The sequence below is a fragment of the Equus przewalskii genome, chromosome 14 (assembly GCF_037783145.1).
Source record: "Equus przewalskii isolate Varuska chromosome 14, EquPr2, whole genome shotgun sequence".
NCBI lineage: Eukaryota > Metazoa > Chordata > Mammalia > Perissodactyla > Equidae > Equus > Equus przewalskii.
The window spans coordinates 7,122,887-7,150,222 of record NC_091844.1 but is presented as its reverse complement, the minus strand read 5'-3'; the positions used below and the strand labels follow the sequence as shown (position 1 = coordinate 7,150,222).

The following is a 27,336-nucleotide window of genomic DNA, read 5'->3' as shown; positions in this document are numbered from 1 at the left end:
AATCAATAAAATGTATTAATCAAAATATCCCTGGGTAGCAGGTGAATGATACTGTACTGTGTATTGCTGAAAGGATATTCCGGTCAGTACTAGACAGCACAAGTTTTTACTTTAGCTGGAGCCTTCTCTTAGCAAACTAAACAGACTTTATTTTAAAGGATGAAACTAAATTCCTGCTTTAAAATATATGTATAATGCCTATTTCTATTGCAGAATTTAAAAGAATTAAATAAGAACTAAAGTAAACACTGGAGCTTTTATCCAGTGGAAGCTAGTACAAAACAAAAACAGAAAAATTGGAGGTTCTAATAGTTTTGCTAATAGATTTGCTCTCTAAAAGGACAATCTTCACTGCTCCAACTGTATTTTGTTATTTTGTTATTTATGACCTAGGGAATCACAATTGGCCCTCTGGTCAGGTACCTGGACGTTAAAAAGACTAATAAAAAAGAATCCATCAATGAGGAGCTTCATATCCGTGTAAGTTATCTCTTGGTCATAATTAATAAGTTAATAAGATGTCCCCATTTGCCACCTACGGGAGTAATCTAGAGCTTTGATGGGACATGTGTACACGTCACTAGACATAGCCTCTTTCCTCTCCAGCTCTACCAAGAGCAACTGTACTAGTTTTCTAATGCTGCTGCAGGAAATTACCGTAAACTTAAAGGCTTAAAAAAACACGAAGTTATTATCTTGTAGTTCTGGTGGTCAGAAGTTCAAAATGGGTCTCACTGGGCTAAAATCAAGATGTTGCATGGCTACATTTCTGGAGGTCCTGGCGAAGAAGCAGTTTGTTTGTCTCTTCCAGCTTCTAGAGGCTGCTGGCATTCCTTGGCTGGTGGACCCCTTCCATCTTCAAAGCTAGCAATAGCAGGTCAGGGCTTTCTCATGCTGCATCACTCTGATACGGACTCTTCTGCCTTCCTCTTTCACCGTAAAGGCTTTTATGATTATATTGGGCCCATGTGGATAACCTAGGATACTCTATCTTAAGGTCAGCTGACTAGCACCCTTAAGTCCATTTGCTATCTCAATTCTTCTTTGCACATAAACTAACATACTCACGGATTCTGGGGATTAGCACATAGACATCTTTGGGGACCGTTATTCTGTCTATCACAGTCTTCTCTCTGCCTCTCAAGCATTCATGTCTTTTCCACATGCAAAATACATTAACTCTACTCCAACATGCCCAAAGTCTCAATCCCTTGTAGTATCAACTCAAAGAATAAAATCTCGTCTAAATCTATTCAACTCAAAAGTCCCAAATCTCATCATCTCAATCGTCTAAATTAGGGATGGGTGAGGCTCTGGGTATAACCCCTTCTGAGGCTCAGCTCCTCTCTGGTTCTGAACCTGTGACACTCAAGAAACAAGTTGTCTGCTCCCAAAATACACTGGCAGGGCAGTCATAGGATAACAGGTATAGCTATTTCCTTTCAAAAAGGGGGGGAAATGGGAGGAAAAATGGGAGTCATCTATCCCAAGCAAATTTCTAAGTCCACCTGGGAAAGCTCTATTTGGTTTCAAGGCCTGGGAACAGTCTTCTGTGATTTTTTGCTCCACCCTCTGAGTTCTCAACTCCACCCTCTGAGTCATACTTCCTTTCTCATGAAAGGTAGCAAGTGTTTGCAGCCCCTTAATTTCGATCAGCCTGTTTCTTGCCTGTAGAATTTGGGGGGGTCCAACAGCCTTCTTTCGTTTTGTCTTCTCTTTCCCTTTCAGTCCGAGCTGGCAGTGCTTCTGTCAGGGTTCCACGGAAGCAGAACCAGTAGGAGATGTATGCTCAGAGCTTGGTTGAGAGGAATCAGTTTACCAGTGAGGGGCCTGGCTAAGCAATGCAAAATCTGTAGAACAGGACTTCTTGGGCATGAGCTACAGCTGCTGTGCACACATGGAATTTTCTTCTTCTTTTATTTAACTTTATTCACTTTTTATTTTATTTTATTGAGGTCATATTGGCTTTTAAGATTTTGTAAATTTCAGGTGTACTTTGTTTCAGTTTCAGTGTGGATTGCATTGTGCTCACCACAATAGTCTAGTTTTTATCTGTCACCATACACATGTGCCCTTTTACCCCTTTCACCCTCCTCCCACCTCCTTTTCCTCTGGTAACCACTAATCTGTTCTCCTTATCTATGTGTTTATCTTCCATATATGAATGAACTCATACCGTATTTCTTTGTCTGACTTGTTTCACTTAGCATAATACCCTCAAGGTCCATCCATGTTGTCACAAATGGCATGATTTTGTCTTTTTTGTGACTGAGTAGTATTCCATTGTGTATATATATACCATATCTTCTTTATCCATTCATATGTTGGGCACTTGGGTTGCCCCCATGTCTTGGCTATTGTGAACAAGGCTACAGTGAACATAGGGGTGCATAAGTATTTTTGAATTTTTGTTTTCATATTCTTTGGATAAAATAACCAGTAGTGGGATAGCTGGATCATATAGCATTTCTATTTTTAGTTTTTTGAGAAGTATCTGTACTATTTTCCATAGTGGCTAGACCAGTTTGCATTCCCACCAGTAGTGTATGAGGGTTCCGTTTTCTCCACATCCTCTGTAACACTGGTTATTTCTTATGTTGTGAATTATACTCATTCTGACGGGTGTGAGGTGATATCTTATTGTAGTTTTGATTTGCATTTCCCTAGAAATTAGTGATATTGAACATCTTTTCATGTGCCTGTTGGCCATCTGTATATCTTCTTTGGAAAAATGTCTGTTCATATCCTCTGCCTATTTTTTTGATCGGGTTATTCATTCTTTGGTTGTTGAATTTCATGAGTTCTTTAAATATTTTGGAAATTAACCCCTTCTCAGATATATGATTTACAAATATTTTCTCCCATTTGGCAGGTTGTGTTTTCATTTTGTTGATGGTTTCCTTTGCTTTGCAGAAGCTTTTTAATCTGATCTAGTCCCATTTGTTTATTTTTTCTTTTGTTTCCCTTGCCTGAGTAGACATGATATTCAAAAAGACACTGCTCAGACTGATGCCAAATGGTATACTACCTATATTTTCTTCTAAGAGTTTTATGATTTCAGGTGTTATATTCCAGTCTTTAATCCATTTTGAGTTAATTTTTGCGTGTGGTGTAAGATAGTGGTCTACTTCCATTCTTTTGCATGTGGCTGTTCAGTTTTCCCATTATTGGAGACATTTGCTCTCTCCATTGTGTGTTCTTGGCTCCTTTGTCAAAGATTAGTTGTCCATAGACGTGTGGGTTTATATCTGGGCTCTCAGTTCTGTTCCATTGATCAATGGAATTTTCTTCTTCATCAGGGAAGCTTCAGCTCTGCTCTTCAGGCTTTTCAATTGATCAAATCAGGCCCACTCAGATGATCTAGGACCATCTCCCTTACTTAAAAAGAACTGATTATGGATTTTAATCTTACTACAAGATATCTTCACAGCAGAATCTAGATTAGTGTTATCAATAACTGAGGACCAGCCTAGCCAAGTTGATGTTTCAAAAAGCTATCACAGTGACTAATCTTCAGATTTGCCCTACTTGCTTCTAAAATCATTCTTCCAATGGAATGAAAGATTCTCTGCACTTTCTGAACTTTTAATTAGGAAGTCGTAAAGGCTTCTCCTACTTCTGTCTGGTGCTAAAAACATCCAACTCTGGCAAAGATGAAATGAAGCTGAGTATGGTTTCTACCTGTTTGTTTAAGTTCAGCACAGTATTGAAGGAATACCATTCTGTGTGATTCCGGGTGATAAAAATGAGAACTAATGTATGGGCGGTGTAGGGAGAGAGAATTCCTTCAGCTCAGTCAGTGAAGAGCATTCTGATCATCGTCTCTTGTATGGCACGCCCAAAGGTGAAATGGACGTGTGCAAGCAATGACTGGGAACAGTTGGCATAGTTGCTATACAGAAGATTCAAACTTTGAGAGTGTGACTGGCCCAGACAATTTTTAAGTTTCTTTCATACCTGAGAGTTCATAATTCTAATGCTGGGGGAATTGATGAAGTCTTTCAAAATCAGACCTGAATTTCATGGCCCAGGTCACTTGAGGAAATAAAGTAATTTAAATTGTAGGAAACCCAGACCAAAATTTTTCAAGACCATTTGAAAGTACTCAACAGATGAGGTTAGGGAGTGGGTGTTTTAAAAATGAGTAATGCTTTAACCTGATTTAAGGTTTTTGTCTCTATCTTTATCCCCCTGTTCATTATTTTGAGAAATTAGATAATAAACTTAAAACAATAGAACTTAGATATTTCATGCCTTTCTTGTTTATTTTTCTTTGTCTTAAAAAAGTTATAATTGTTGGCAGAAAGCGCATCAATTATTTCAGAATTAATTTAGTATTTTAATCTATTTTGAAAAAAGAATTTAGAACCAGTATAAACTTCAATGATTACAAATTTAATTTGAAGACTAATCATAAATTTTGAAGAGATTGTACTTTTTCCCTAAATTCTTGTAAAGAATTTTGATAAAGCAAATGTTGTACAATTGGCTTGGATAGTGAAATGTAAATACTGAGAGGAAATGATTAGCTAAAAAGTGAGGCATGCGGATAAATTTTGTTGTTACATGTTATTATTATAATAGAATATCTGTGGAATTATATTTTCAGAAACTGTATAAATTGGATATTGACATTTTCTTTTCTTTGCAATGAAATTAAAAGTAACAGTTAATTATTAGGCTATACATCCATGTGATTTTAGTACTGAGCAGTTTCCTAGATCATTCTAGAAAAATATTGTGCAAAGCAAATGGCAGGTACCCTGTTGCCATTGCAAGTTATGTGCATTATTAAGGAACTTATCTACAGAGTCTTTGAATCATGAAACTAAGTTGAATTCCTTTGAAAGGCATTGTAAGTTTCAGTTACATGAACAGAGTGATAGAGAAGAGAATATGCTGCAGGAAATTAAAGGCTCCTTTGTTTTCCAAAGTGTATTAGCTTTCCCCGTGTGTCTTTTAAAGTTAACGTTTCACCAGCTATCATTTTCTCGTGTTTGGTTTGGCAGTTGATGGATCACTTGAAGGCCGGAATTGAAGATGTGTGTGGGCAATGGAGCCACTACCAAGTGAGAGACAAGTAAGGAGGCCGAGGGTTTCACTATCTAGGAGGGATATTGTGGAATGGGAACTTCAAAAGATTACCTTGGAAGCTGAGCACAGAACTAGAAAGAAGCCAGAGGAGGGGGACCAGGAAGATAAAGGGCCTGGGAGCCATGCCATACCAGAAGCAGGTAGGAGTCCTGGGAACACCTAGCCTGGAAAATGGAGAACTGTCTGGTGGAGAAGTCTGTAGACTTGCGCTAAGTTGCTTTAGAGAAAACTAGTACGACTGATAGATGGAAATTAGAGAAGTCAGATTTAAATTTAAAACTAGGACAAGTTTCTCAATGATAAGAGGAGCTCAACCCGGGCATGGCTGGCTTCATGAGGCTGCAAAGGGAGTTTGGTAACTCATCAGGGATCCAGGGGAAGAGATTCCTCCATTGTGGGGGAGGCTGCAGTGGAAGAACTTGAAGGGTTCTTCCCACATAGTGATTCTATAAGAATGCCTAAGTCCCTCTTCTCTACCACATCACTCATTTCAGAACTCATTCTCTTCCTGCATTTAGTCTATAGCCATATATTAATTATGTGGCTCTGAGGAGAGTATCACTGAGGATGAGGAGGATGAGAGTTTTGGAGTTATACACAGCTGTTTGGAGAATTTAGGAGTTAGCAGTAGTTAAGTTAACCAAATGGTAGAAGTTTCCTCTTTAGGGCTTGCCAATGTGTTGATGTTGGTGATGCCAAGAGAGACTAGATCTTAAAAAGTCTGGCTGTTGTGGAGTGGTGCCACCTAAAAGGGAACTGAGAGCTCTTGAGTGGCCTCTTTTTGTGAGGTAGAAAGAAGGATAGTTTTTGCAGTCCTCGTTGCATTAAAGTAGAATTTAAATTATGTGAACATCCACCGATCTGGAACTCAGGCCAGGCATTTTTGAAGTCCGAATCCTATCATTTTCCCAAATGAAAATCATTTAATATTCTTCCATTTAGTGAAATCTATGCCTAATTTTCTAGACACAAAGGCAGATATCAAGAGCAGTGTGACACACTCAGTGCACTCAAGGTCCTCAAGATATAGCAGAAGGGCTCCTGGGGGATGAAAGAACCTGAACAAATAATTAAGACCAATATGGGAGATGCTATAACAGAGGTAAATGCATAAATCTATGATAATACAGAAATGGGAGTGCGTTTTGAAAAGAAATGAGGAGTTCTCCAGGAAAAGAAGAATGGAAAGCATGCGAAGTGTAGCAGTAGCAGTAGTGTATTTTGATACACAAAGGCAAGCAAGAGTATAGCATAATTTAGATACGGTCAGAGAGACTGATGTGGTGAGACAAGAGGTTGGAAAGACAAAGACATTGCTTTTATGATGCACTGCTGAGGAGCTCTATACAGCCATTAATACTGTAAAATTCGATTTGACCTTTAAAACTCATATGAAAGGCTTTTAAATAGAAGAGTGGCATGACCATACTTGGCTTTTGGAAGGCAAACTACAACAGCAATATGGAAACTGGATTAGAAAGAGAGAACGTGGTGAGGTAGAGCAGTAGGAGGATTTTCACATGCATGTAAAATTCTTTTAAAAAACAACTATCATCTTGTAAACATAAAATAAGCTCCAGGTACTATGAAAGCTGTTTCATATATTTTATCTTACGTGATCTCCTTAACAGTCCTGTGTTAGTGCTATTATTCTCATTTTAAAGATGAGGAAACCAACTCCAAGACGTCAGTTCAGCTATTCTGCAGTGGAACCTTGATTTGATTTCAGGACTGACTTTAAAACCTCTTTTGTTTTGAGTGAACCACAGAGCTTTCAGACCAGTAGGGATAAGGGACTAGCAGGAGGGGTACTGAAATATTTCTGAGGCAGACGTGGTGACTGGTGATGGGCACAGGGAGAGGAGGGTGAGGAAAGGGAAAATAAGAACGACTCTCAGAATCCCAGAGAGGGAGCCTAGGGAGACAGCACTGCCTACAGAACGATAGACTATGGAATAATATTTAGCGAATAGTAGACTGGAGAAGAATATTAAGTTAAATAGTAGATTCTCTTTAAGATGTCTCAAACCGATACTCAGCCCCATTTTGGAATTTCGTCTCAAGCTCAGAAGGAAGACCATGGCTAGAGACAAAGGCTGTCAGTGAGTATTTGGTAAGTGAAGCCGTGGGCACGGGTGAGGTAACTACAAGGAAGTGAAGAGGGGATGCTGAATGAGGACAGGACTCTGAGAAGCTTCCACTCTTACGGGGCAGGTAAGGAAGAGGAAGGGCAGGGGAGACTCAGAAGAAGTGGTTAGGGAGGCTGGAAAGGAAGAAAGTGTGAATCAGGATGTGGAGGGCATGGAGGAAGTGACCCAGTGGCACATCAGGAGAAGCCAAGTGGCTTGTAGGGCAAGGACAATGGCAACCAGTGGTGTTGAACAGCACAAGGTCAGGGGGAGCTCAGTGTGAAGAGTGTCAGAGAAGTCCTGATGGTTGGGGAGCCGATTATAGTGGAGTAAGGAATAAATGGGAACATGCCTTCTCATGAAGAAAAGCAGAAAACTAGAAGGCTGAGGGAGTGAGCGAGTTGCATCAAGAGTGGGCCTGGTATGAGCCAAACACAGAGCACAAGGCTCAAGGGATGGCAGCCCGCTAAACCCGGAGGAGACTTGACGATGCATCCGTCCTCCTCACAGACCAGGAAATCAATCACCAGATAATAAGCCAGCAGCCCGGGGAGTTATGTTCCCCTCCAGAAAATAAAGCAGGCTGACAAATTACTCTTTGAATGTAAAACGATTGGAAGTGTTAAAAATTCTACTCCAAACAAACGGCCGACTCTGAAGGCACCAAAGTCATATGTGCAGCTCGGTCTAATGGGTCCGCCAGAGATTTGCTACAACAGTCAGAGGCCACCAGCGGCTAGCCTATTCAGAGTCTCCATCATTCAGACTGTCGGGGTATATGTGGGTCTACCCTCCTTCATTGGCAGGATTTAAAATGATCTATACCATAATGGGCGAAATTACTGTAACTACTGGGCCATTTAAACTTCTTGGATTCTGGTTGAATAGGCCAGTAACACTGTAAGCGCAGCTGCCACTGTCATGAGCTGTTAGAAGGGAACACTTGCTCAAAAGCCTCAACCCCCTCATTCTTCTCTTACAATTGGAGCTGAGCTGGGCTGGGCCTCCCTCGCCTCCCACGTATGCACACTTTTTGCCCTGATTGCAGCTTGTCATTCCTTTTGTTGAGTTGATTTTCAATGTATTCAGGCCAGTAGGCCATTCTTTCTTTATTTTAAAAAATGTCTGAATTCTATGATTTCTTTAAAAAATGTATTCAAAATCTGTGAATTCCAGGCACTGTCCTGATGTTTTTCAGAATAAAGCTAAGTAGTAGTTTAAGCACGATACATACTTACGTAACATGCACAGAGATTAAAGATTTCCAACATGTTGGTTTTCATTTTTAGGTTTAAGAAGTTTGATCACAGATATTTACGGAAAATCCTAATCCGAAAGAACCTGCCAAAATCAAGCATTGTTTCTTTATACAAGAAGCTGGAAATGAAACAAGCCATCGAGATGGTAGAGACTGGGATACTGAGTTCTACAGCCTTTTCTGTACCCCAGCTGTAAGTCATGTCTGCCCTTTGATCTAGACTTTCAGTGTCAGAATTCCAAGGGACACTAACTCATTGTTCCATTTAGAGATACTACTAAGAGTGAAGAGGCAGATATGTGAGGAAGAAGTCATGAGAAAAAGATGATCTAAGTATTGGTATTTTATAGCTTGGGTCATGCTCAACCCATTTCACCTAGTTTCTGAAAATTACTTTATAGCAAAAGTTGCCTGCTATAGTTGTATGACATCTTTCTTTGGGAGGGAGAAGCCAGTGAATTGATAGAATTATAGCATATTTTGCAAGACTTTCTCTTTCTCTTCCTGATTGGAAATCTCTACCCTTTAATCTCCGCTCACTTGATTCTGCTAATCCTACTGCTGCATTTCTCCCATGAGTCGTGCCCCTTCCTCTCTTGCATGAGGAGAGACCGAGTCAGCATCCTGTGCCACTAACTTGGATTTGAGGATGAATGGTGGCAGCTACAGGTGTGGAGGTTGGTGGGCTATATAAAGAGGAAGCTGTGTTTATAATTGTGTCTAAAGCAAAGATCTGTGTGAGACGGTGAGACTTGCCTTGAGTCTGTGGGAGACTAGCTTCGAATAGGAGCAGGGAGGGCACCAGCTTTCAGCGGAACACAGGACCTTAGGGAGTTGACATCGAGGCAGGGTGTAGAGTGGGGTAAGACAGGCGTATAAATCCATCATTACAAGAGGATTCCCTTTGAAGCATAGTGCTTCTGTTGGAGCATCTGGAAACCAACTGTCTCAAGAGCTGGCAAGACATTTCTAAAGCTGCTTTAACTCTCTGACTTTTTATAAGAGCCCCTTTAATGTCACAAGAATTAACTCACTCACCCAAGATGCCTGGTTCTATTCCAAGAAACGGTTTCTGTTTTGGGAAAATTAGTCACAATGTACATTTAGGATAAGGAACACCAGCCCCTCCGTCCTGTCGTCTTCAGCAGGTAAAGACACTTGATCGTGAGCTTCAATTGTGTGCTCATGTTGGAAAAGCAGGCTGAAAGAAGGGCTAAGAATGGACAGCAAGAAAATTGTCACTAATGCCTGAGCGTTATTTCTCATCCCTTACGTGCTAATGAATCAGAAGCCTCATCACTTTCCTTCCACGGCCTGGGAAAAATCTAAAGTCACATCCCTGAGGGCATCTTGGTATAAACAGAAAGCTTTCTGCCTTATTTCTCAGTGAAACTGTTTTTGTGGTTTGTTTGTTTATTTTGGTGCTGCCCATTACATGGCTTTAAGGAAACTTCCGATACTCAAATGGAAATGTGAGAACAAGTATTTATTGGCAATGCCATGCTGAGCCATACCAGAGCCTGAGGCAGAAGGAAAAATCTCTAATATTGATCCTGTCTTTATTCAAAGTGTTGGTATTTTATTTATCATGGGGTTTTTTATTTTCATTGATCTTTATTTTCTAAAATATTGCATTCGAATCCTACTTGACTTGATTACTGAACTTCTTTCGCATGCCCTTAGTGCCTCACTCGCCTCACCTTAGGTCCGACTCTGTTCCTTGCTCACCTGTGATGTGCCAAGGAGCGTGAAAGCAGACATAGTCCCTGCTCATGAAGCTCACACTCCAGCAGGGTCACGACGTTGATAACAAGTCACACAGACGTAATCCTGAAGTCTAGGGAGCTATGAGAGAATCTAAGAGGTGACCTTCCTTTGGTCCCCACGTGTTTGACCTGCTCACCGAAGGATGGAGGCGCTGCAGGAGGGCAGGACAGGTGTAGGCAGTTTAGACCAGGAGGAACTTCCTCAATTGGTTTGCTTACTAGTTGTGTGAGCACTCGGTCTAGGAATGTAGGGGCGCTTATCTCAAATGAGAATCAGTCTGTCGTGCTAAACCACATTTCGAATCTCTATCTTCCATTGCACTAGTCATAAGCGGTTGCCCCAGTTTCTGACTTCAAGGCAATTTTTAAGCCAGCTTTGTTTGGAAAGGGCCTTTCCGTGGAGTCAATTATTTTTTCCAACATTGATTCAAGATTAGTAAGTAAGCCTTATAAGTTAGAGATAATTTTTTTGCCTCCTATAGCCCAAACCGGTTTGTTAACAGAGGTAGGAGAGGAGATTTTTAAACTGATATTTAATGCAAGTTTAGTATTTAAATTGCATTTATTTGATCTCATCAGAAATCTGTAGGACTTCAAGCAAAAAGGAATTCCTCTCCTAAGATCAAAGCAACTGATTTCTTAAAAAACAAACCTTCATACAATAATAGGAAAAAGAAGTGTGTACTCAGCTCGCTTTTTATTTTTCTGTAGGAGATGATAACAACAAAATGCACATAGATTTTTTTCTTTTAGAAGTTTAAGCAATTGTTCGACAAGAGGTTTAGATTGCCAGACTTTGTGACCTGCCGGAGAACACTACCGCCAGAAGTTGTCTATACCAACGCAGACCATGTTCACCCTCTGGCATTCCACGGCTTTTACATACTTCATTTTATTTGACCCTCAGAACAACCCAATGGACTAGGTAGAGTATGTACTTGGATTAGCCTGTTAAATATGAGGCACCTCATTTTGCCAATGAGGAGTAAGCTCTCAGGAATATCAGAAGATAGAGGCTCAAACTGGTTAAAAGTGTTGAAGCTTTAAAAAATATTGGTTAATGTTAAAGAGATATTAAAACATTTATAAATTTATAAGCATAACAAGCTACAAGTATACAAATTCAAAATATTATATTTTAAAACTCCCAAGTAATTTTAACACGTAATTTATTTTAAAAAGCATAAATTAATTTATTGCAGCTTAAGAATTTTTTAATTGATCACATATGGACAGGTGTAAGTTTACATTTATGCGTTCTTACACCGAAGACTCTGGAATGAAGATTCTGATGCCATTTTCACTTCTGTAAGGGAGCATTGTGTTGTGGGGAGCTGGGTCCTCTGCCACTCTTCACTCATTGTAAATGTTGGTCATCTTGGTGACCTTTCTAAAAAGACACAAGGCGGGGCTGGCCCCGTGGCCGAGTGGTTAAGTTCACGCTCTCTGCTACAGGTGGCCCAGTGTTTCATTGGTTCGAATCCTGGGCGCAGACATGGCACTGCTCATCAAGCCACGCTGAGGCAGCGTCCCACATGCCACAACTAGAAGGACCCACAATGAAGAATATACAGCTATGTACCGGGGGGGGCTTTGGGGAGAAAAAGGAAAAAAAATAAAATCTTTAAAAAGACACAAGGCAACCACACACATGGAAGAGCCGTCAGGTACCGTTGTTTGCTCAGTGGGCACATCCTTCGGTCGTCTTAGCATACGTTTCTCATGGCTTTCGTGCATAAAGCTATGAGAAGAGGATGCATTCTTCTAAATGAATTAGGGTGAAATATTAGATCTTTTGGGAATTCATATTATGACGGGGATAGAACATCCTCTAGATTGCATTCCTGTATTGCTGCGTTTAGAATTGAAGCCTCTTTTTACATTATTATAGCATATGATAAAAAAAAGTTAAGAGAAATGTGAGTTTTTTAATCAAATACATTTGAATTCGGATTTTCCTGGTTTGATTTTAATACCCATGAAATTACCAGAGGATTTTGATTTAAGGTGGCAGAGATTTCCTTTATGGATAATGAATGGAAGTTCCAGTGACAAGAGTCTTTCCGTTTATAATTCTACTTTTGTTCTTTTTAAAGCTTCAGTGTATGGTCGTGTATCCTAGTTGTTAGTTTTTAGTCCTCTCTGTGAGCCACTGCCACAGTATGACAACCAACAGACAGGTGGTGTGGTTCTACCATCGGGAAACGAACCCCGGGCTGCAGCGGTGAGAGCTCCAAATCTTAGCCACCAGACTACCAGGGCTGGCTCTATAATTCCACTTTTTTGACCTAGAGATTATTAACACTTAGTTTTACTAAGGAGTGTATCTTTCCTGTGTTCCCGATGTGATTATTTGGGAGGATTTTGCTGACCATGATTTTGCCAATGAAGTGGCATGTAGGGAATTCCAGGTATCATCTTGCCCAAGTGAATAATTCCTCTGTATACTTTTATAGCTGCAGCTTCTTAGTGTGCACCAATGGGAGACAGTGCTTCTGGGATGCTTATATCGCACATCCAGCCAGTAGCCTGAATGGACCTTGATTAAGTGGTCAGTTATAAACGGAGGAGAGTGCCAAGTTATAAGTAGACTTCTATCTCAAGTTTAACTTCGCTGTTTCCTTTACCAATGGTTTTTTTCCTATTTGCTTATTTTATCATAAACACAGAAAATGGAACTATTTGATTAACTGTTGTTTCTGCTTAGCAATAGGTGACTTCCACCGTAAAAAGGAATGTGTTCAGACGGTGGGAATGTGTGGGTGTATGAAAATCAAAATAAATTTTATCTGAAGGACATTTAACAGTTAGGTTGAAATGCCCTGATAATAATGTTTAAATCACCAAGGGTGGTAACTGAATATCAGTAGTGTTGACATTTGAAGCTCTGAGATACTGAAACTCTGATTTTAATGCTTTGTAGAAAGGGCATTAGTCAGTCTACAGATAGCATTGCTAAATAAATCCTGGCATACTGTGATATCCAGTATCCAAGTCCTTAAAAAAAAATCTTTTACCAATCGTACATTGCTTACAAAATGTTCTTGCTATTTATGGCTATACTGCTATTAACGTTTAGGGAAAAATACTTAAAAAGTGACCTGTATTGAAACTAACAACTGCTTATCTCTGATCAATTATCCTAAAATCTTTGCAAGTAGATATTAGCACAGCAGTGTCCTTATGTGTTCAGAAGAGCTGCAGCTAGAAAAGGAAAAATCAGAACTCTGTAAGCGTTTCTATCAAGGTGTTAAGGGAGGTGAAAGTATTAAAAGATGGGTTTAATATTCTTTAGTTTTCTCTTTTCTGTTCTTATGTTCTACAGTAGACATATATTATTCATACACTAAAAAGGTTTTAAAACTGCCACTAGATTGAAATCATTGAAATCAAATATATTTGTCGCCTGAGAATTCTGCACATAGCAATGTCATGACTTTGAAATGCTCAGAGGACAGTTGTGCATTGACTGCTAACCTGGGCGTGACTTGGGTTTGAACCCCTTCCGGGGGGTGGGGGAAGCCGTGGGGAGCTGGCCAGTGCCGAGGCTCTGAGCAGTCAGCTGCTTCTAAAATCTCACAGTGGCTGGTGTCTCAGAGCCGGCTGGCTTTCTCGGTGGACACGGTCTAATTCTCCTTGTAAAATGTGATTCCAGTTTCTTACAGTTATTCTTTAACCAAAGATAAAATCCATAAAAGGACAATTACAAGAAAAATGTAATCCTAAATGTACTCATAAAGTTGTAATACTCTCTTAGATCAATGCTACTCAAAGTGTGGTGTGTGGATGGTGATGTCCATGAGGTCGTTGTCACCTGTCCTTGGTGAGATAAATACAGACCTGACCAAGAGTCAGCCTTGACTGCGTAATCTTATTTGTGCTGCATCTAACAGTAAAACATTTAGTTTGCATTTTATGGTATCTCTTTAAAAACGTATTTTCTAATAATTGATTTTTATTGTATTTTACAAACATATCTGTCTATGACAGATACAGAGGAAAAAAATAACTTGTTTGTCACTACCTTTAATCCCTTTTTAAAAATGAGAATAATTCCCACATAAAAGCTATAGGCAAAGAAACCTTATTTTCAAAATGCAAGTTAAGACATGTGTACTGACATTTCACAGGAACTTACTAAAACAGTAGGAAAGATTATGTAAAAACAGAAGTTTTGAAACTTTGATCTCCCACAAGTACATTGATACTTCGTGGCACTCTTGCCAAGAGGGAAGAATAATGCTTGGCTTCTCTCCAATGACATTTCCAGGGCCCAGAGGATACAAGGAACCAAAAGGCTTTCCCCTGAAGATGTGGAGTCCATGAGGGACCTTCTGACACACAACATGTACCAAGTTCGACAAAGGGTGTGTATAAGCCATCTCACTTGTCCCTATTGCCTGTCCTTGGAATTGGTCCTGCAGGAATCAGTTCTTGGTTACATTATCTTCCCTAAAGCAGCCTTCTTGCTGAACAGTTTCTCTCTGCTTAGTTTGGAGAACAGAAAGATAATTGTTATGTTTCTGCTGCAAAATTGGCACCTGTGGTATAGAAAGAACTGCAAATCCAGTTGCTGGCCCTAGGGGTCAGGCTGCCCTAGCCCTGCAGCCTGGTGCCTTCCAGAACCAGGAGGTATCCCTCTCCCTCCAGAGTTGACAAGTGGTGGGGTTCACCCATTGAACCACAGAAAAAAGATGGCACCAGGACACCAATGATAGTCGAGTTGTCTCAATCTGACTAACTGTAATAGAACTTACAAAATTGACACAGTTTAGATTTGAATATTGAAACTGCAATGCTGAAAGCCTTGGGCATATTCCTTTTCAATTTTGAAAAAGGTGTGGAGTCTATACCAGCACTTGGAAACTGGTCCAAAGTACGTACGTAGTAAGAACATTTCAAGGGGTGGTGGGTGAGTCCTTCTGAAACTTTGATTTAGTCAAATGATATTTAAACTTGTGTCCTTTAATTAGGGGTTTTTGCAAGTTTGAGGATTCAATTGAACATCCCAATTCTTGAGTATGATTATAAGTGAATTCATTGTGAAAGCCTTGGTTTTGGTGACCATGTCATAGATCATAGTCTTGATGGAACCAAAAAATCATCTAGTCAAATCTCCTCATTTTCAAGTAGAAGATGCTGAGGTTGGCGAGTTGTTTATCCAACTTGTTTAAGGTCACAAAACAAATCCAAGTTAAGAACCCAGGTCTTCCAACCGCCTACCCAGTGCTCTTTCCCTGACTCCAGACTTACATGATCCAGTGAAAGTGAATGTGTTCTGGCATCCTGTTTCAGAAAGGCCAGTGAGTAAGGAGGACGTGGCAGTGAAAGGCCCTGCGCCTGCTGCAGGAATGTGGGTCAGCACCAGCCAGCATGCTTAGGCTCGGCGCAACAGCTTTCACATCATTCTGAGTGAAACGGCCTCAGTGAGATGATCACCTTCTGCCTTAGACAAACAGTGAGGAACTTCCTGGTTCAAAGAGTGTCGGCTAGCTCAGTGAGGACCAGAGCGCAAAGGCTGCCTGCTGCTCAGCCTTTCCTCAGTGTTAGGAAGGTTGAATGTGGGGAAAGGTCCAGAAAGGAAGATAGGGCTCCTCGGACTCCAACCCCATCGGCAGTGAGGTTAACTGCCCATTCTCTCTCTTTTTCTGCTTTTACGCGGGTTCCCAGATAGCCACCTTCTTTGTCTTTCACAAGGGTGCCTGTTTAGTCTGTCCTCCAGGTTCCTTCCTTCAAAGCTGTGCAGTAGCCCCCTTTCTTCTTGCCCCCAAATAAGCACATAGGCCTCTTTTAATTTAAGGAGTTTATTGCTGAGCACCATGGAAAGTCACATGGGGAGAACATAAATAATAAACAGATGGCTTTCTAAATAATAAACAGAGATGGCTTTTGCCTCCGTTTTTGTTACTTTGAAAGAGTGAAACTCACCAGTGCCCCTGCTTCCCGTTTTTCCTTTCTCATTGTCTTTTCCACAGGTCATGAGACTCGTCCCCTCCACCACGGGCCTCTTGCTGTCTTGTAGGGAAAACCCCTCCAAAGATGCAACCCAGGACAACTGTCTGTCTGCTTTGTTTCTAGTGGACAATCTACAATTTTAAGGATTGTCACAAAAGGTGACGTCTGTTGTCCTCTAGCCTGGGTGATTGGTCACTAGGCCTCACATGGCGCAGGGCTAGTGGTTGGAGCGTTGCTCACTGTGCACATTTTGGAAGAGGCCGTCTTGGGACTCAGGAGTCGCTTCAGGGCAAGGCTGGGATGAGTGCAGGGTTTGACTCTGGGGGATCCTAATAGATAGTTGTTCTGAAACTGAGCTGGCCCTGCGGGACCTGTTGCAACTGGGAGGGCTCCGGCCACCCCTGTCTGAAGTCTCAACCCTCAACTCATCCAGAACAGAATTGTCACTGGTGGGGAAGTTGGAGGACTAACCTCTGGAGGTCCTCAGTGGGACAACCACAGCAGAAGCTGTCTGGAATGCGGTGAGGATGGAGATTGAGAAACACTCTTTCTAAACTTATAAGTGAAGAACCTGGCCTCAGTCCAGACCCTAAGGATGGGTCAGAGACTGGTGGGCAATCCCTGGGATGGCCTAAATGATCAGATCACTCTCCGAATTTCTACATACTTTCAAAGGAGGAAAACGATTTATTCAACTTCACTTTCCTTCAGCAAATATTTAATGCATGTCTAGAATGCACATCTTTCTCCCATAGAACTCAAGTTTTAGGGGGAAATACAGGCTTTAAACAATCACCGGCTCCTTCATTAAAGGGCAGAAATGGAGGAAGGAGAGGAAAGAAACTTGCATATACATTATATGCACGGGACCTCCCGTCCTCTCTGCAGGTGGGCAGATTAGACAAGCACATGGGTGACATGACGTGTGGCGAAATAGAAGAAAAAATGTCCAGATATTCCTTAAAGTACAGCCTCCCCTCAAGTCAAAGTGTAGGAAATTTCTATCATTAGCATTCCTCTACATAGCTATATATATACACACACATGTAAAATTCCTATCATTAGCATTCTATACATAGCAACATGTTTAAGATGTACATGTGTGTAAACACAAACATGCACACTGAATTAAGTTTTGCATGAATCTAACATTGATAAAAAATTGTAAAAGTTTGTCTTGGTATTCTAGATGCTTAACTTTTAAAGATTTTTCATGATGGTGTCATAATGTCGTTCTTTAATATCTCAATGTACTAAATGCACTTAAGTTGAAGTCCCTTGTTAGTGATGGTGGATAAGAATCTATATTTTAAACTGTCTTCAAAATTCAATTTTTTGCCAAGTTCTTGTCAGACTGGTTAATTCGTCAAGACTGGCTGGTAAAGATCGCCTACAAGGAGGAGTGAAAGTTGGCTTGCTACCTCTTCATTCTTCCCTAGGCCCCCAAACTATGCCATCTGTGTGGAACTGCTTTTAGACAATTGTCTGTTATGTGACGATGAGTTTAGTTAATAGATAATAAAAGCCACAGATCTGCTTAAGTGGATGTACATATACTAAAACACAAACAATAAACTAAAAGCCAGTGAAACCCATGAGGACACGGTTGTCAATGGCTCCTTGTTATAAAGACCCTCTTCTCTTCTGACAGGAGACTTGACTATCTCATATTTCAACCAAGAGAGGGTCTATTATAAATCTGTATATTAAGTACCGATAAAGCTTAGTCTCTTTTCCATTTTTAATAAAAATAAGTGGAAACGTGAGCATTTTCTTTCTCACGTCAGGGATCATCTCGTGGCATCTGTCGGAGTGTGTGCTCCCCACCTGACACCCTGGCCTGAACGATGGGCCTCCTCTCTTGGCGGGTTGTGCCCAGCCCCTTCCTGCACCCATGGTCTCACCTCTCACCGTACTCTAAGTGCTTCCTTCTCCTGTGACAACAAATTCCCAGCTCTGCTTCAGTGGACCCTTCTCTCTCCCTCCCAAGTTGTTTCATAGCTGCGTTTTATCTCATGTGTTCCCTCTTCCTGGAGGGAGCATCCACTCATCCTTCAGGCCTCAGCTCAGGGCAGCGCACCTGTCCCACCCAAGACTGGGTTATGCATCCTGCCTGTGCTCCATGACTCCAGGCAGAAGCCAATGTCTTCTCTCTCACCTGAGCACATAGCGGGATATGCTTATTTGTTTGAGTTCCTAGATAGACTATAAGCCTTTTGGAGACCAGAATCCTAATTTATCCATTTTTTTTATTCCTGTGCCTACCATGGCAACTGGCACACAGAGCATTTGCTCTGTTGCTGAAAATCCTTCTTAAAGCATCCATTAACCGGGACGGGTAGTGCCTACCATTCTGATCCTGTTATCCAATGAGACCTACTGACCCAGAGGAAACTGGGCATTCACTGCAGACCCTTGAGTGAGCAGCAAGGGGGAGAAGTTGAGTGATTTGCAAACATCTGTCTGAGGACCAGTGCTGGTCTATGGTCCAAGACAAGTTTTCACTGGCCTTGGGTAAGGGCAAAGAAGAAATTTTTCATAAAGTTAAATTGATTCAATTTGAAGGACTGTTCTTTCTCTGAGATTATATCCTTCCTACTATTTTGGTTAAAAGACCACTTCCTTTTTGAACTGATGATGGTAATAGTAATTGGTTGATTTTTTTGTATGCATCTTTAATTGGCAAAATTAAAAAATAGCAACCTTACAGAAATTTCCAAAGTAGTTTTGACATTTTCCTGATCTATTAAATCCAAATGCTCAGTAACCACTGGCCTAGCATAAAAGACACGACTGGGAAAGAGAGTGTGTGGGGAGCCATGGAAGTCTGTGGGTACCCTAGGGGAGGACCCTGCCAGGCTCAGAGAGGGAGGGGACAGATGGAGGCCTCTGCTCCACCACCCAGAAGGCACAGGCTCCAACCACAGCTCTATCCTGATAGGGGTGGCCCTGGTCACAGACCTTTCTTCTCAGGGCCGCAGCTTGCTCCTTTGTAATGAGGCAAATGCTCAGATGACCTCCATGGTACTTTCCACCTCCAGCAGTCTTAGTCCATGATATTTCCATGGCCTCCTGAGGCTAAAAGTTGCACTGGAGATGTCCTTACATATTTGATGTTCTGTTCTTTCCGCAGACCCTGTCCTACAACAAATATAACCTCAAACCCCAAACAAGTGAGAAGCAGGCTAAAGAGATTCTGATCCGCCGCCAGAACACCTTGAGGGAGAGTATGCGGAAAGGCCACAGCCTGCCCTGGGGAGAGCCGGTAAGGTGGGGACGGTTGGCTCACCTGACACCTGGGCCCGTCCCTGTACAGGGCCTCCTCAGGTGACTGCCATCAATATTTAAACAAGCAAACAAAACTGCCACCTTGTTGCAAGAGAAATACAAAAGTCTGAGAATGTAGGACACCGGACAACCTGCTTCTCTGGGTCCAGGGCCTTAGGAAGCTGAGGCGTCTGTCCATGGGGTACATGGCAGCAAACTGCCCTCTGGGATGGGTCAGTGACCGGAACACACTCAATGGTCTGTGAGTCTAGACCAGATACCATGGTATCCAGGTACTGAACATTCCGGGGAACCTCCATGGGCCAGTCCCCTGGCTCTGGGAAGCTTACTTCTCTCTCAGGAAGATATGGGGAAGAACTTGTTCTTGCCAAGGCTCCTGGGCTCTGTCTTCACATCACCCGCTGTGCATCTGAACTATTCCATTCGAGGCCATATCCAAGCCATCTTACGGGGACTTCTGGATGGAGGTTGGGGCTGGAGTAGACCCTAACCTCTACCTTGATCTCCATGGGGCCGCGGGAGTAACTTTGAGGGGCTCGTAACGGTCCAGTTTATCATGCGAGGGAGAGGAAACACACACTGAAGGTTGAAGCATTCTGTTTTCTTTAAACGAAAGTAACTGCAAACCAGTAATCCAAACAAGATGCTGAAGTACAAGTCTGTCCTTCACCCCGTTTGCTGTGTGAAGCCCCAAATTGCAGTAGCTAACCCTGCTTATTTCTACTTGTTGCCCACAGGCCGGTGCCAAAAACATCCGCTACCTCTCCTTTCCCTACGGCCATCCTCAGCCAGCAAGCAGACACAGGAGGGTTGCTGAGTTCACAGGTAACCTGCCTGCCTGGCTGCTCTTCCTCTTTTCTGTAAAGGGTCAGATGGTCAATATTTTCATGGGCCAAAAGGCAAAATCAAGAATATTGTATAGCTACTTATATGACAAGAGAAAGGGAAAACAACTTTTTTATTAATCTAACTCAGAACTTTAATTATGGACATTGAAATTTGAATTTCATATAATTTTTACTTGTCAGGAAATATTCTTCTTTTAATCTTTTTTGAGTGATTGAAAAATGTACCAACCATTCTTAGCTCGTGGGCCATACATGGCTACAGCCAAAGGGCTTACAGAATGTAGAAATGTAAAGTGCGCACTTTTTTGAAGTTATATGATTCACCCATAGCTCAAAAACTAGCAAAATTCTTCAAGGTGGTTAAATTTTACTAAGATAATTTAATCAGATTTACTGATTAATGTTTCCCACTTAATATCTAATGCTTAAGGAGAATTCCTAGAACCACTGAAACTGCCTATTCTAATAAAAGCCAAGTTATTATTCTTAAAATGTGTACATAAGATAATTTTCTATTAGAAAAAGGTGATATGTATAATTCATATAATATGCTATGCTATTTTAATTTTCCTAAATTGTTTCTTTTTTAAAGATTGGCACCTGAGCTAACAGCATTGCCAATCTTTTTTTTTCTTCTGCTTTTTCTCCCCAAATCCCCCCGGTATATAGTTGTATATTTTTTAATTTTTAGTTGTGAGTCCTTTTAGTTGTGGCATGTGGGACACCACCTCAACATGGCCTAATGAGCGGTGCCATGTCCTCGCCCAGGATCCGAACCATTGAAACCCTGGGCCACCGAAGCGGAGCGAACGAACTTAACCACTCGGCGACGGGCCGACCTCAAATTTTCCTAAATTTTTAAGACTTAAAATCATCTTGGAAATTCACATAAAGTAAACACATAGAATTTGAGAATTAAATAATTGACTAAATATAATTATTCTTTAAGATCAAACTTTACTTTTTTCTGATTTGAAAACATGCTCGATATAAAATCAATCAATAGAGAAAAGCATACAAAAAAGTAAAAAGCATTTGAAACCCCAGCACCAAGATAGAATCATTAGAGAATATTTTGGGAAGCAGCCTTCTATAATTCTTTCTACCCCATCGTGATCCTTACTCTACTTGTACTTGATACCCAAAAAAACCCAAAAAACAAAAACACAAACATGCAGCATCATATTATATAAAATCATAGTATAGTCATTGTGTCGTAATTATTATAAATTGCCTAGTCAATCGTATAATGTGGACATATTTCCATGTCAATAGATATGAACCTAATGATCATTTTTAATGACTTAATAACAGCCAATTATATAAAAGCACCGTAGCTTATTTAGGTAAATTCTATTAGCAAGTATTTAAGATATTTCCAGTTTTTAGTGCGTATAAGCAATGATATCTCATAAGCACCTTGGATCACTTGTGATTGATCTTTGCACAGATAACCAATTACAGTCTCGTGCTGCATAACAACATTGTGGTCAACGACAGACTACATATACAGCAGTGGTCCCATAAAATTAGTACCATATGGCCTAGGTGTGTAGTAGGCTATACCATCTGGGTTTTGTAAGTACACTCTATGATGTTCGCACAATGATGGAATTACCTAATGATGCATTTCTCACAACATATCTCCATCGTTAAGCAATGCATGACTCTATTCCCTTAATACATTTTCCTGGAAGTAAAATTTTTAGGTTAAAAATTATATATATTTAGGGGCCAGCCCAGTGGCATATTAGTTAAGTTCACATGCTTCGCCTCGGCAGCCCGGGGTTTGCAGGTTCAGATCCTGGGCGTGGACCTACGCACTGCTCATCAAGCCGTGCTGTGGTGGTGTCCCATATAGAAGAACTAGAAGGACTTACAACTATGTACTGGGGCTTTGGGGAGAAAAAAAAAGAGAAAGATTGGCAACAGATGTTAGCTCAGGGCCAATCTTCCTCACCAAAAAAAACGATAATAAAAAAAATTATATATATTTAAATCTACTCTCACATCAGCAGTCTACGGGAAAGGTCATTTCTGAACACTTTTATCATCACTGGGATATTGTCAGACTTTTGAGTAATCTATGATATGACTGGATAAAATTTATATACCATATTTAATTTTCATATGAGTCTCTCTGATTTTTAGTGAGGTTGAACATATTTTCATATTTTTAGAGGCAATTGTATTTCTTTGGGGGAAGTTTTTATTTGTGCCTTTGCCCATCTTTTTTTATTTAGTTATTTGCTTTCTTAAAATGAATTTGAAGAACACGGTATAGCAAGGATATCATCCATCATCTCGTATTTGTTGCCAATGACTTTTCCTCAAGTTTCACATTTATCGTCTAGTTTTTAGACTTATTTGCCATTCAGAAATTTTTATTCTGATTAATCAAATCTGCTCGATCTTCCTTGCAAGTTACCTGCCCAAGCCTCTTCCTAGTACATGGAACCCACTTTCCATAACCAGAGGGTGGTCAGGAAACTGTGGCTCGAATCTGTTCGCTGATGGGGAGCTGACGCTCAGAGGAGCAGTTGGAAACCAGGAGGGGGAGCAGAGGAAAATGAGAGGGAGGAGTGGCTCTTGGGGGCAGAAGTATCCAGGCCGTTGTTTCCTTTGGTGGTGTTCCAGCACCAAAGGACCAAGAGGAATGCTGGTCCCAGGCCAGATCGTAGAGCACAAATTAAAGAGAAGTCATGAAAAAATGGACAAATATACTAACTAATGTGTTCTTTGTTCAAAGCAGTTGATTCTTGCCCCCTGCCCTCCTCAACCTCTAGGCCACGTTGTCAGGAGAACTTGCTCACACTTTGAAAAACATTATTGAACAGGGTATTCTAGGATTTTCTGATGTCCCACATTTTAAACACATCTTGTCAAGTATATACCTGTGTGCATATTAGTTCTACCTGTGGGGTTTTTGTTTTGTTTTTTTAGGAGAGAGGAGAGAGCAGGCAAAAGAAGCCTGCTTTTGGATTTAAATACAACAGTCTTAAAATACCTAAATTCTCAAGAGAATATTTAAAGGAGAATAAATTGATAAGGTTAAAACTTTGAAGAAATGAAAATAAAAGAGATTTTTGAAATATATTCTTTCAAAGATGTGTGCACAGTGAAGCAGGGAAAAGGCAGTGTCCCAAGCAGGGGTCAGATGTTTGGAAGGCCACCTCAGAGGATGCTTTACAGAGATGTCCAGTGGCTTCCTTCCTCTCATGCGGAGCCCTCCGAACCCACACGTGGCAAGGAGACAGTGACAGCCAGGTGAAGGGAAGATCACAGCTGGATAGGCTCTGCCCAAGCTCTACTCCCATCTTCATTGTGTGACACTGAAAGTCACTTCATCTCTTGAAACCTCAGCCTCTTTACCACTGAAATGAGGGTCATAATTTTACTCATTTCAAAGGGTTGTTATGAGGATTAAATGGCATAATAGATGTGAAAGGATTAGCACAGTGACATAGTAAGATCTCAGGAAATGGCCGTCACCATCATTGTCACTGCCATTGTGTGCCACCACAATCTGTTCACCTTCTTACTTCCTTTGAGAGAAGAGCTTCGAGTCAGGGTTGTCTTCCACACATGGCTCTCTCCTGTGACTCCCTCCCATCCCTGTTTCTCCATGATTGGCTATTTCAAGGTCAAAGGGATAAAACTCAGATTTACGGCTTTCTGGTAACCACTGATTAAAAAACAAACTAAGATAAAACCAATCATTTTCATATCACCATACGATGTAACCTTCAGTTTAGCATTGGTCTTTGACTACACAAAGTAGCTTTGTGCCTTATGGCCTAATGCCTATGGCCAATTGATCTCAGTTTGTACAAAAACACTCCCTTACTGACCTGGAAAAGACTAGCTTGATACACAGGTTTCCATGCATTTCTGTTTATTTATAACGTTGCGTGTATAGCTTCTTTTCCACTCCTCTCTTAGGGTAGCCACCTTGAAAGGGGAAAATCATGCTGATCAGAAAGTTGAGTATAAGAGCTAGAAGCTCAAGAATGACTCAGCTTCACTCTGAGTTCTTGCTGTCTGGATATTAAGTCTTAACTCTCTGATCTTAAGTCTTGTTCTTTCCTCCTCTTGTCATATTTTCTTAGACAATGACAGCAGTGACTCAGAACTCCCATCCATCATGTTCAAAGAACACTCTCAAAGAGATTTGCCTCAAGAAAGATACCCAACACAAGAAATAATCCCGATGAAGAGTTTATACAGAGGAAGGAAGCCGACCAACTTCCGTTATCAAAGAAATACAAGCCAAGAAGAGCATGTTGGCCAAGGAAGAAGGGCAGCTTTAAGGCCCAAACCACTGTTTCGTGCAGTAGATGAGGAGTACGAATCTGGAGAGGAGAGTGCGGAAGAGGCATCAGCGATTGGGCCCGGATGGCCACCTGAGCACAGACCCAGCAGGGAGCACCACAAGTCCCACAGTCCTTTGCTTAGAAGAAAATAGCTTTATTGTCCGCAAGATTGTTTCTGTGTTTTTCAGGAGCCTGTCTTCCTATTATTGTCAAAGAAGGATTTTCAGAGTTCTGAAGAAAGCTACCGAGTTTTCCTTTTTTGAAGATATCAGACATGCATCTACACCAGGCCGGGAGATTTTTCGGAGGCCTGAGAGCAACTTGTAGGCTCTGCCGTTCGTAGCTGATGTACTTAGTAGATGAATTCCCTGTGAGGGATAGAACTTAGTCACCCCCAAAATTATTCACTATGAATCACTAAGAGTGTGTGATCCATGTAATTCATTGAGATACAAGCGTGATTTGTCAGTAATTCACCTTGACCATATGCATGTGCGCCTTATAATCAAGTTAGAACTAGGAGAGGCCTTAGAAATCGTCTGGTCCAACCACCTCTGTTTATGGGTAAAAACACTTTGCCCAAGGTCACGTGGTGAGTTGCTGGCTTCACAAGCTAATTGTCCTCCCTCCCAAGTGAATACATTCGATTTGGATTTTGATATGCACTATGTAATAATTGTATTTCTGAGGAGAGGCACCATTTGTCATCACATTGCCATATTTAATCAGTAGCAATGACTGACAGAAGTGATACAGACTATAGGACTAGTCTGTGAACAGATTATTCTAGTAGATTAATCAGCAGTCTATTTTCTAATTGGAATATTTATTTTAAAAATAAATATTAGAAACAAAACAGCCATAACGGGCTTTAACAGCAATGACGCAGACGACAGGTATTCGTGAGATGTGCCGTGTAGGGTATGATATCTTGCTCTAGGGTTTCTTTTCTAGACTATAACAATGTTTATTATTTTTAGACCATTATCTAGTCATTTTTTTAACCAATGTATAGTTGACATACAATATTCTGTTAGTTTCAGGCGTACCTCCTAATGATTCAACATTTATATTCATGACAAAATGCTCACTACGGTATGTCTAGTTACCATCTGTCACCATACAAAGTTACTGCAATGTTATTGACTACGTTCCCTATGCCGTACATTTCATCCGTGTGACATTTATTCTATAACTGGAAGCTCGTACCTCTTAGTCCCCTTCACCTGTTTCACCCAACTCCCCACCCCCTCTCCTCTGGCAACCACCAGTTTGTTCTCTGTATCTAGAGCTAACAACTATTTTCCAATTTAATTTTCCATCCTCAACATCCCCAAACGTGACCTTGAACTTGGACTCCAGCTCATCAATTTTGCTAGATGGCTTTATCTTTCCTCACTCCTTCCCCTCTCTTCCTCTACTGTCTCTTCTGGCCACCTATAGATTAACAAATATTTATTAAGTGCTATTTATTATGCCAAATGGCTAATCTATATTAATCAATTAATCATAATATTCTTTATCATTGCCATTTTTGGTATCTGTAACCATTCCCAACTGATTTAATCCTATTCATCTTTAAAGGCCGTGACCCACTGCACTCTGCTCCCTAGGCCTGCCTTGATCCCCTGGATCAGAAGTGACCAAGTGATCACTCTCCTCCTTGGAGCCCCACACCACTTCAGACGTGTCACAGAACTTCTCTGGGAATTACGCTTATGCATGTGCGTGTGCATCCGATGGTCCGTGGTCAGACAGATGAGGAGGATAGTGTGTTCATTTTAATTTTTATCCCTTCATCAGCTGTATCTTTTATTTCTTGGCTTTATCTTTCTTCTACTTTTTTTTTTTTTTAGCTTTTATCAACTTTTTCTCTCAGTTATTATAGTAACTTGTACCTGGTAGATTGTCTATAAATGTTGAAGTGACACGACAATTTAGAGCTGGCAAGGACATTAGAGATGTTGTCAGATATTCTTATTTTCCAGGTGACAAAAACAAGGTCTGGAGAAGCTACCTGGTGCCCGTTCAGGGTCTGCTTTGCCCTGAAGGGCGTGGGCTTGTCCTGTAGTATAGCCCGTGGATGCCAGTGACTGTCAAAGGACATACGACTTTCCCTGGGTTTGTATTTTTGTGAACGCCATTCACTTAGGTTCCTCCTGCAGTGGAAGAAATGGCTGTCAAAGGAGGCTGCTTGTCTTTCTTCTTCTGAATCTGAAATAGAAGACTGCTTATGAGTTATCAAGAATACTTTGATTTTAGTGAAAATGACACACTACCAGATAATGGTAATCAGCCCAAAGGGATAGAAGCACCTATAAAATCCAGGGATCTCTGGGTTCTCCTTTTTCTTTAAACAAATAAGCAGTCAAAGTAACAGAAAAAACTTTATGCTCCATGAGGGGGAGTCAGTGAGTCATAATCCTTAAACTGTAGATGGAGATACAGAGACAGAGAGGAGTCGTCAGAAATCACCTTTCCAAAGCCATCTGTAAAGCTGATTCTCGAGAAGTGAAGAGCGCCTGTGTCCCTTGCTGGACTCTCCACAGAACAGCAGAAATCCACACTGTGAAAGCCCCTACGCAGAGTAGCCAGCAAGGGCCAAGGATTAGTGCAGTCTGTCTGACTCTCCTGTTTTTCTCTGAGATGCTGGTGCCTTTTCAGAAAAGGGGGGCGGGATTTAGT

General features: G+C 41.0%; 1 protein-coding gene across 1 annotated transcript in view; it reads left to right on the top strand.

Moving 5' to 3' along the window:
* The window catches only part of SLC9A4 (solute carrier family 9 member A4), a 56,207-nt gene extending 30,031 nt beyond the window's left edge, over nucleotides 1-26,176 (top strand). Inside the window, exons 6-12 of the mRNA XM_070573385.1 lie at nucleotides 394-480; nucleotides 5,010-5,080; nucleotides 8,513-8,674; nucleotides 14,518-14,614; nucleotides 19,336-19,467; nucleotides 20,228-20,315; nucleotides 24,448-26,176. Coding sequence (XP_070429486.1) covers nucleotides 394-480; nucleotides 5,010-5,080; nucleotides 8,513-8,674; nucleotides 14,518-14,614; nucleotides 19,336-19,467; nucleotides 20,228-20,315; nucleotides 24,448-24,803 — 993 coding nt within the window. The 3' untranslated portion in view covers nucleotides 24,804-26,176. The remainder of the gene's footprint in view (nucleotides 1-393; nucleotides 481-5,009; nucleotides 5,081-8,512; nucleotides 8,675-14,517; nucleotides 14,615-19,335; nucleotides 19,468-20,227; nucleotides 20,316-24,447) is intronic.
* Nucleotides 26,177-27,336: the final 1,160 nt, after the last annotated feature.